At 43.6% G+C, this 11481-nt stretch overlaps 1 gene segment (V, D, J or C); it reads left to right on the plus strand.

Annotated features, from left to right (window-relative positions):
- Positions 1 to 1310: 1310 nt before the first annotated feature.
- Positions 1311 to 11075, plus strand: LOC143795456 (Ig heavy chain V region PJ14-like). The segment is given in 3 exon segments: positions 1311 to 1371; positions 6703 to 6985; positions 11006 to 11075. Coding segments are annotated over 3 exon segments (414 nt in total).
- The last annotated feature ends 406 nt before the right edge of the window (positions 11076 to 11481 follow it).

Consider the following 11481-nt stretch of genomic DNA (forward strand, 5'->3'; position numbering starts at 1 on the left):
CCGCTGCCAATCCGCTGCGGATCCGCGGCCAATCCGCTGCAGATCCGCGGCCAATCCGCTGCGGATCCGCTGCCGATCCGCTGCGGATCCGCGGCCGATCCGCTGCGGATCCGTGGCCAATCCGCTGCGGATCCGCAGCCGATCCGCTCTGTGTGCACATGCCATAACCCTACCCCTAACCCTACCCGTAACCCTAACCCTACCCCTAACCCTACCCCTAGTTCTAACCCTAGTTCTAACCCTAACCCTAGTGTAAAAAGAAAAAAAAATATTTTCTTTATTTTATTATTGTCCCTACCTATGGGGGTGATAAAGGGGGGGGTTTATTTATTATTTTTTTATTTTGATCGCTGTGGTAGAACCTACCACAGCGATCAAAATGTACTTGTAACGAATCTGCCAGCCTGCAGATTCGGCGGGCGTACTGAGCATGCGCCCGCCATCTTGGAAGATGGCGGCGCCCAGGGAGAAGACGGACCGACTTCGGGAGGATCGGTAAGTATGAGGGGGTGGTGGGGGGGTGGATCGGAGCACAGGGGGGGGGATCGGAGGACGGGGGGAGCGGACAGGAGCACGAGGGAGCGGACAGGAGCACGGGGGAGCGAACAGGGGGATGGAGGGGGGTACCGGACAGAACGGAGGACTGGGGAGGAGATCGGGGGCGGTGGGGGGGGCCAGAACATGATTTCCAGCCATGGCAGATGCTATTGCAGCATCGGCCATGGCTGGATTGCAATATTTCACCATTTTCATAGGTGAAATATTGCAAATTGCTCTGATTGGCTGTTGCACTTTCAACAGCCAATCAGAGCGATCGTAGCCACGTGGGGGCAAAGCCACCCCCCCTAGGCTGAAGTACAACTCCCCCTCTCCCTGCAGATCGGGTAAAATAGGAATTAACCCTTTCACCCGATCTGCAGGGATGCGATCATTCCATGACGCCGCATAGGCGTCATGGGTCGGGAAGGGGTTATTATTATTATTATTATTATTATTATTATTATTTATTTATTTATTTATATAGCACCATTAATTCCATGGTGCTGTACATGAGAAGGGGTTACATCAAAATACAAATATCACTTACAGTAAACAAAACTAACAATGGCAGACTGGTACTGAGGGAAGAGGACCCTGCCCTTGTGGGCATACATTCTACAGGATTATGGGGAACGAGACAGTAGGTCGGGGGTTACAGCAGCTCCAATGGTGTTGAGGTGGTCGTGTGGTCATTACAGGTTGTAAGCTTTTTTGAAGAGATGAGTTTTCAGGTTCCATTTGAAGGATCCAAATGTGGTGGATAACCAGACATGTTGGGCACAGATTTCCAGATGATGGGGGATATTTGGGAGAAGTCTTGGAGGCGACTGGGTAAGGAGAAAAAAAGCGTGGAGGAGAAAAGGAGGTCTTGGGAGGACTGGAGATTACGTGAGGGAAGATATTTACACTTAGGTAGGAAAAAATGATCATCCCCGCGCTGCCGCAAGAAGAATTCAAAAAATTGTAGAGGTTTCAACTTGCTCTGACCTGTGGATCTGCAGCAGCTGCCATTAATATATGTCCTTCCTTCACTCTCACCAGGTGAGTAGTTCTCTTGGTGGGCAACTCTGTGCAACGTTTGATAAGACCCTATTTGCGCTTTGGTATCTCCCTCTTTTCTCTGACTAGAGGGAAGATATTGAGAGATTAGTTCGGAAATATACGGAGGAGAAAGGTTATGGATGGCTTTGTAGGTCAGTGTTAGTAGTTTAAACTGAATACGCTGGGAAATTGGGAGCCAGTGATGGAATTTGCAAATAGGGGAAGTGTGAGTGTAGCGAAGAGAGAGATTAATTAGTCAGGCAGAAGAGTTAATGACGGACTGGAGGGGATCGAGAGTTTTAGAAGGTAGGCCACAAAGGAGGATGCTGCAGTAGTCAAGGCGGGAGATGATTAAGGCATGCACAAGCATTTTGGTAGAGTGAGGGTTGAGGAAAGGATGGATTCTGGAAATATTTTTGAGCTGGAGGTGACAGGAGGTGGCAAGAGCTTGGATATGCAGTTTGAAGGACAGGGCAGAGTCAATGGTTACTCTGAGGATGCGGATTACTGGGACAAGGGAAAGGATGAATTCATTTATTGTGGTAGATGGATCAGGTAGGGAAGGTGTGCGAGATGGAGGAAAGATAATTAGTTCAGATTTGTCCACATTGAGTTTGAGGAAGCTAGAGGAGAAGAAGGAAGATATGGCTGGTAGACACTCTGGGATTCTGGAGAGCAGAGAGGTGACATCTGGGCCAGAGAGGTAGATCTGAGTTTCATCAGCATATAGATGGTACTAGAAGCCATAGGACTTTATGAGTTGTCCCAGGCCAAGGGTATAGATTGAGAAGAGAAGGAGTCCTAGGATAGAGCCTTGAGGGACACCAACAGAGAGGGGGCGAGATGAAGAGGTATCATGGGAGTAGGAAATGATAAATGTGCAGTTGTAAGGTATGATGAGATCCAGGATAGGGCAAGGTCTTTGACATCAAGGGAAGAGAGGATCTGTAGTAGGAGGCAGCGGTCAACTGTGTCGAAGGCAGAGAACAGGTCTAGGAGCAAGAGTATAGAGAATTGTCTGTTAGCTTTGGCTGTAAGTAAGTCATTCGTATGTTTGGCCAGGGCAGTCTCAGTGGAATGGTGGGAATGGAAGCCAGATTGAAGTGCGAGTTAGATGCAAGGTGAGAGGAAAGTTCAGCATGGAGTTTGGAAGCAAATGGGAGCAAAAATATGGGGCGATAGCTGGACATAGCTCTCTCCAGTCAAGGGAAGGCTTTTTGATGATAGTTGTGATTGTAGCATGTTTGAATCAGAGTGAAAGGTACCAGAAGTTAGTGATTGGTTGAAGAGATGGGTTAGGGATGGGATAAGTGTAGAGGTGTGGTTAGGGAATAGGTGGGATGGGTCAAGCGCACAAGCATTGAGGTGTTATTTGGAGAGAAGATGAGCAAGCTATCCTTCAGTGATTTTGGAGAGGGAAATTATGGGGTTAGGGCATTGGTCTGGCATACAAAGGGGTTGTGCACAGTGACGTACACAGTTCAGAGGAAGAGGAGGTGGCCATGCTCCCGCAACAGCACAGAAAAAGTGGGAGCACCACAGTGAGCAGCCCCTAGCCAGTATATAGGCTGCAACTGCCCACCGCACTGATGCTATAAGTATACCAAAAAGAGCTCCAAACAACTCCCTGGCATGGTATTTTTTCAGGGAATGTGCTGCCGACAAGAGACAGATGGGTTGCTGTCAGACCGAGAAACAAGGCATAGATGTACTGAACCAAGCTGAATTCTAAGCACGAGGTGCAGTGGAGTACACATCATAAAATCCATGACAGATCTGAGCCTCCTCCTGCTCCCTCTTCTGCTGTGATGTCAGCCTCTTCCTCCCGCTCACGATCAGCATGATTCAAGATGATGATGAACCTTTTCACAGCAGTGTGGTATTCATGTCACCTCGCTGGCATCACTGGAGTATGGCTGGGGAATACAGGGTACCCCGACGATATACCTCTCACCAAGGACAACTTGTTGCATTCTCTGGGCAGCCTTGCACACATGACCAAATAAGAGTTTCCCATATTGTTAGCAAGGTAAATAACTGGGTGGCCACCCTGATGGATCCCTGCTACAAGGAGAATGTACCATCAATATTTCTGTCACTGGAGAGGGATTGCAAAATGCATAAATAAAAGTACACGCTGGTAGAAAAACTGCCAATTTGTTTCCCACCTGACAGTGAGACTCAGTAGAACAAGGCAAAGAAGGAAGTCACTAACGCAGCTAGGCACCACCAGCCCTTCGGAAGGCATGGTTAGCATGGCTGAAAAGTGGAAAAACTTTATGAGCATGGACCAACTTCTGACATGGTCCTTATTAGTAGGAGGCAGCGTTACAACAATATGTTGGAAGACTACCTGTATACATGTCTCCACGTACTGGGTCTGCCCTATTTATCTTGTGGGTCTCCAAATTGGACACATGGTCTGTGCTTCCCCTTTATGCTCTAGAGGTGCTGGCCTGTCCTGCAGCAAGCATACTATCAGAACATGTGTTTAGCATGGCAGGAGGGGTTCATCACAGACAGGCACATACGGCTGTCCATATCCAACATGGGTAACCTAATATTCCTTAAAATGAACCAGGTGTGGATCCCACACGACTTGTTCATACCTTTGGATGATAAGACAACTATGACAGCCGCACCCAGCCAGTCTTCAGCTCTAGTTGCTATTCATTTCATTTGGGGGCCTCCTACACAAAAAACCCCACAAAAAACTGTGTTGGCTACCTCTTCCTCCACCTTTTCCACCTATATCACTGCATCCACCTCCTTCTTTACTTCAAACTGTTCCAAGATTCTTGTTTTTTATTTCTACTTGGCATGGCGTAGGGACAGGATGATGCGTTAATGAGGGACAGTATTATTTTTTGCGCGTGCGCAGTTTTACAAAAACACTATCTACATGTACTCTGCACCTGTCTCTGTGATAGTACTGGGCGTACTCAATATCTTCAACTGAGGTGGTGAGAGTGATGTGTGTGTCAAAAAATTTTTCCAGCATGTTTCAGCACTCCAGCACTTTATATTAAGGTATAAAGAAACAGCTGTCTGTGGATGGATACCATGCTTGGCATAGGTGGTTTTCCTGTATTGGATGTTTTCCTTTATAGGATGCTGCCCTTCCCGTGGTTGTTCCTTCCCGGGGAAAGGTCTGGCTATTCACTGCTTGCGTTGAGAAACATGTGATGGTGTCTCCGCAGCTATCCTACATGCATTTGCATATTTCCCATAAGGGATGGGGGCAGTGTTCTGGATCACTGCATTGAGAAACACGTGATGGTGTCTCTCTGCGGTGTTGGATGTTTTGGTCTCCCCGAGGCCAATCATCTGTTCCTTCACAGCCTTTTACTAGGCACTGCTCCTAATAGCCAGATTCCTACTCCACACTGATGAGGGGCAAACACCCCGAAACAGCTGTCTGTGGATGGATACCATGCTTGGCATAGGTGGTTTTCCTGTATTGGATGTTTTCCTTTATAGGATGCTGCCCTTCCCGTCATTGTTCCTTCCCGGGGAAAGGTCTGGCTATTCACTGCTTGCGTTGAGAAACACGTGATGGTGTCTCCGCAGCTATCCTACATGCATTTGCATATTTCCCATAAGGGATGGGGGAAGTGTTCTGGATCACTGCGTTGAGAAACACGTGATGGTGTCTCCGCGGTGTTGGATGTTTTGGTCTCCCCGAGGCCAATCATCTGTTCCTTCCCACCCTGGCATGGGCATGAGAAAGGGTGGTGGAATTAACTGAGGTGGCTCAGCACATGGAGGCAAAAATGGTTTTCCCCCGCATGGCTGTAAACCAAGACTTATTGTATAGAGTTGATAAAATCCAAGATGAGGTGGTGGAACAATTGGTGGTGCCCCAGTTATGCCGTTGGGCCATGCTAGAGATGGCAGACACTCACATGCTGGGAGGACACTTAGGGGTAAAGAAAACCCAAGAACGCATTCTGCAGCAGTTCTTTTGGCCTGGAGTGTATGCGGAGGTACAACGGTATTGTGAGTCATGTCCCGAGTACCAACTAACCACACCCAATGCGAAGTTACGGAGTCCATTGGTGCCTCTGTCCATAATAGAGGTACCCTTTGAGCGGATAGCAATGGATTTGGTGGGCCCTATAGTGAAATCCCCCCCTGGGCCACCAACATATTCTGGCCGTAGTGGATTGCCCCACACACTATCCAGAGAGGCGATACCATTTTGCCACACCTTGGCGAAACTAATCGCCCACGAGCTATTTGCAATGTTTTATCGTCTTGGGCTGCCAAAGGAGATCCTTACTGATCAGGGCACTCCTTTTATGTCAAAGGTGACCAGGGAGCTATGTAAGCTGCTCCAGACTAAACAGCTATGTACATCAGTGTACTACCCACAAACCAACTGGTGGGTGGAGAGATTTAACAAGACTCTCAAATCCATGCTAAATCTAGGAGCAGCGGGGGCCCTAGGCAACTGCTGACCCTGTATGCCAGCAGGTGTCAATGCCTGGGCCCACCGGAAAATCCTCCCATTTATCGGTGGGCCAGTCCGACACTGTGTACAGACAATAAAAACATTACCCAGTAACTCATAGTTCCACAGTTACAAGAGTTATAGGAGGAGTGAGGTCCATGCTCATACTCACAAGCTTATAATCTAAAGAAGGAAAATATTGGGACACAATAGAAAAAACCCTTGTTGAGCTTGGGTCACAGAACCCGCAGACAGTCTGTGCTTCAATCACGTTTTGCAAACATTTGTATGAGAACATAACATCTAAAATGTCAAATTCTCATACTGTACTATTACATTTTTGCTAAAATGGGTATTTCTGTAAAAGAAGCAATCTTAATCAAGTGTCTGTAATTTATATCCTCCTGCATTCAGCACCAGAACCCAGGATGAAGTCTATGCAAATATGTATGACCCCAGCATATAAAGGGTTAGATCATTCTCCTCTTTATCTCTGTTATCTTCATCACATTGTAAATTGATTGGTGACAATGTATCTTCTATTACTGCTGGTGTTTTCTCCAATAAGTAAGATCTAGATTGTCTTTTATCATATTAATATTAATTATAGACTGCATAAATTATAGATTATAAGTCACATATTTCTTACCCGGTTCTCTGTATTTCAGGTGTCCTCAGTCAAACTTTACAGGAGTCCGGTCAAGGACTTGTGAAACCTTCACAGCAACTGAAATTAACCTGTACAGTCTCTGGGTTTGATCTAACCAGTTATGACATATCCTGGGTCAGACAAGCCCCTGGGAAAGGACTGGAATGGATTGGAGCAATATGGGCTAGCGGTGGTACTGCTTATACTGATTCACTGAAGAGCAGAACCACAATCACAAAAGACAATGCCAAGAAGCAGGCCTATCTCCAGATGAGTAACATGGAGGCTGCAGACACTGGAATGTATTACTGTGCAAGAGCCACATAAATTTATAGTAATGAGGAGACCATACAAAATCCTGCTGTGTCTCACTGGTTATAGGAAACCACAAGAGGAAGAGAGGTACTGATCTGTGAACAAGAAGCATTATAAGGACATTTTTTTTGTTTATATATATATATATATATATATATATATATATATATATATATATATATAACCACAACCCCTTCCTCCAACAGAGATTGAGAGCAGTTTTCCATGACATTTAAAAATAAAAAACAAGGCCAAACACTATGAAACAATGCTTTATCATCATACCACTGAACAAAAAGTGGACTAAAACACAATCAAAGACAGATATAAATAAAAATGCTGCTGCTGTAAACATAATCTTGTCCCACAAAAAAACATACCACCAAACCATCATACAAGCTCCATCAGCTGAAAAATAAAAGTTATAGCTCTCAGAATAAAGCGATGCAAAAATATGTATTTTTCTATAAAATAGTTTTTATTGTGTAAAAGTGCCAAATTATAAAAAAAATATAACTAAGGTATCGCTGGAATAGTACTGACACAAAGAATAAAATTGCCTTATCAATTTTACCACAAGTAGAATGACATAAACCTCCCCCCAAAAAACATTCCTGAACTGCTGTTTTTTGTTCATTCTCCCTCCCAAAAATTGGAATAGAAAGTGATCAAAAAATGTTATGTGGCTGAAAAAGATGCAATAAAATGTCAACTCATCCCGTAAAAAACAAGCCCTCACATGACTCTGTGGGCCATAAATTGGAAAAATTACAGCTCTCAAAATATGGTAATATCAATAATTAGTTTTTGCAATAAAAAAACGTCTGTTAGTGTGTAACAGCAGCCAAACATACAAAGTCAAAATATATCTGGTATCGCTGTAATCAGACAAGGAACGGCTTGAAAAATAAATAAAAACAATGCTTCACCTGCTGTTTATTTTTTCATTCTGTCTCCCAAAGATCGCAGTAAGGCTCGGCGCACATTTATCCTTTGCTCTACACTGGGCGCTTACAACGGGGTTTCCATGTAAATCTCTGAAATACGTGATTCAGATGGAACCCTCGATGGAAGATTCCCTATAATGAGACAGAAGGAGGCACTGTAGACGTCGTCTGACCTCTGATCCGGCGGTGTCTGTCTTTTTAGGATTGCATAAAAGTGCCGTCGGCCACAGTTTTGTGCACGTCTGAAAAGAAGAACAGCATTGATCAGAGAACAGATGGAGTCCACAGTAACTCTGCTGCCTTATTATAGTCAATGGATCCCTCGGGGGTTTAATTTGAATCATGTAATTCAGAGATATCGATGGAAACCCCAAAGTAAGTGCTCCCGAACGTTATGCAAAATGTTCCCAATAAAAACTTCAACTCAATTGACAAAAAAAGCAAATACCCACTAAAGTCTGTACTCTGTTAATGGAAATATAAGGGGCTTCCATGTTACTGGTAGTACAAAGGCTCTGGAAAAGCAAAATGGCTCCTCACCCACCAAAAGAAATTCAGCAAATATTCCACTCACAAATCCAAATGCCCCCCTCCCTTCTGAGACCCAAAGTGTACCTAAACCACATATAGCGTCCACATGTTTGGCATTTCTGAAGTGATGAGAGCACGCCTAATTTACGGATGCATGTCTCTAGAAGCACGGGCTGGGCATAATGTACTAGTGACTGCAACATACTAGTTGCTGCAGCATACTGGTCACTACAACGGCAGTTTGCAATTTCCGCTCACCAACATACATTGCTACTCGTTTCAAGAAAATACCCATGGAGTTAAGATCGTCACTACACCTGTAGATAAATTCCCAAAGGGGTATAATTTCCAAAATGGGGTCACTTGAGGGGGATTCTGCTCTTCTACAATTTAGGGGCTCTGTTTATGGAGTCCTCAAACTATTCTAGGAAAATCTGTTCTCCAGGAGGCAAATAGCGCGCCGCCTCTCCATATGGCTAAGTAGTACTGTACAGCCACATATGAGGTATTGCCACCTTCAGTAGAAATTGTGGGACAAATTATGGTGCCATTTTTACCCACTTCTTGTATGAAAAATAAAATCTGGGGCCAAAACAAAATTTTAGAGGTAAAAATTTAGTTTTTTTCTTCACTGCCAAATGGTATAAAATTATTTGACACACCGATTGTGTCAATATGATCACTCCACCCATTGGTGAATTCATTGAGAGGTGCAGTTTGTAAAATGGAGTCACTTATTGGGATTTCTGCTGCTCTGGTACCTCACGGGCTCTCTTAGTGGGTCATGGCACCTGCAAACCATAACAGTAAAATCTGGTGATCCTTGCCTTCTGAGCTTTGGACTGTGGTTTAAACGTAGTATAACTCCACATGTGAGGTATCGGCATACCCAGGAGAAATTGCACCACAAATTGTATTGTGCAATTTCTCCTGTTACCCTTATGAAAATGCTAAATTTTGGGCTAAAATTACATTTTTGTGAAGCACCTTGTGTTTCAAGGTTCTCACCAAACAACTAAATAAATTCTTTGAGTGGTCTTGTTTCTAAAATGGGGTCACTTGTGGGGAGTATCCATTGTCTATGCACATCAGGGGCTCTCAAAACCAGACATGACATCCGCTAATGATTCCAAGAAATTTTACATTCAAAACTTCAAATGACAATTCTTCCCTTCTGAGCTCTACCTTACGCCCAAAGTGTAGTTTTCATACAAATTGTATGATGCAATTTCTCCTGTTACCCTTATGAAAATGCAACATTTGGGGCTTAAAACATATTTTTGGGGAAAATGTGACTTTTTTGTTTTCACTATTCAACGTTATAAACTTCTGTGAAGTACCTAAGGGCTCAATGTGCACACCACACATCTAGGTCAGTTCTCTGAACGGTCTAGTTTCCAAAATTGTGTCATCTGTGAGGGATTTTTACTGTTTAGCCACATCAGAGGCTGTCCAAACGTGACAGGACGTCCGCTAATTATTCTAGCAAAGTTTGCATTAAAAAAATTAAATGGCGCTCCTTCTCTTCCGAGATCTGCCATGTGCCCAAACTGTAGTTTTCTCCCTCATATGGGGTATTAGAAACCGTGAAGAGAGGAACGCAATAGCGCAGCTAACAACAATAATACTAACAATTGGTTTACTGTAAGGTAAATTTCTAACCTTTACACATTGTGAGTACGCACAACACATATAGCAAGAATGATAGGAGGGCTGCAGATGGCACCGGACCCGCAAAGGATCTTTAAGAAATTCTGGATAGGATATTCAAAATACTGACAAATCCGCGCTCCTCCAAAATCAGGTAAGGCTAGGTTCACATTGCGTTAGGGCAATCTGTTTAGCGCTAGCGCTAGCGGATTGCGCTAATGCAATGTTTATTTAGGGGCCGCGTTGGGGGTCGCGTTAACATCCCCGCTCTCGCAGATCCCCGATCTGCGAGAGCGGGGAACGGAACTCGGGGGCGCTGCGGACGCTGCAAGCAGCGTCCGAGGCGCGCCACAGAAGAACGGCACATCGCTAGCGCGAGCCGAAAAAGGCACTCGCTTGCGATGCGCTAGAGGGAAACTTCACATTGCTGTCAATGGGTGCGCTAACGGACCCGTTGCACGGCGTTAATTGCGACATTTTCGCCGTGCAACGCTGTCCGTTAGCGTGCACACATTAACGCAATGTGAACCTAGCCTAAGGGAATCAGAGTTCAGAAGAGTTGCATACTTTATTCAGGGCTATAAAACGTAGCTAAGGCTAACCATAGTATTACTTACGTATATAGGGTGGGCTGGACATAGAAAAAATGAGCGTCAAACACACCTGGTGCCCTGAACGCTGTAGTTATATTTAAAATGCAAATATAAATGTGTTGCATATCTATACAACAGTGATTAAAAATGCAATTCGTTAGCATAAAACTTACATATGACATTAAAATGTAATTTTTCTGCGAACAAAATTGAAAAAAAAAGAAATGAAAAGTCTGCTAAGATTGAAAAACTTTTTTTTCGTAATATTCTCTTATCTTAATTGCAGACCAGAATTAGAACCTACCATCCTTGGAAACATCGTGGAAGTAAAAGGGCCTCAGGGTACAGACCTCTGAGCTATTCTGTTAATTTACCCATGAAGCCTGGAAAAAATAAATTGAATACCTAAAAAAAAATCGACATTAGTTGAAAATCAATTAAAATGTATATTGAATAAAATTCATGCATAAAAAATGTATGCAAAATAAAAATAAAAATGAAAAATAAATACAAAATTTGTGGTTTTATTAATTATAAAAAAGAAAACTTGAATAAATTATTGAATAAATTAATTATGATGAAAGGATGAGTGAATGACGGGTGCCTCTACATAATCCTTAATAATAAAAAATTGTGATACAAAAAATATATATATTTAACATACACATTATAAATCAATTTTAGTGAAGACCTTATTTAATGTAAAAAACAACTTTTTTTATTTTTTGTGTGAGTTTTGCGCTATTTATTATAAAAACATTA

Source organism: Ranitomeya variabilis, chromosome 1 (genome assembly GCF_051348905.1).
Source record: "Ranitomeya variabilis isolate aRanVar5 chromosome 1, aRanVar5.hap1, whole genome shotgun sequence".
In the NCBI taxonomy this organism is placed as follows: Eukaryota; Metazoa; Chordata; class Amphibia; order Anura; family Dendrobatidae; genus Ranitomeya; species Ranitomeya variabilis.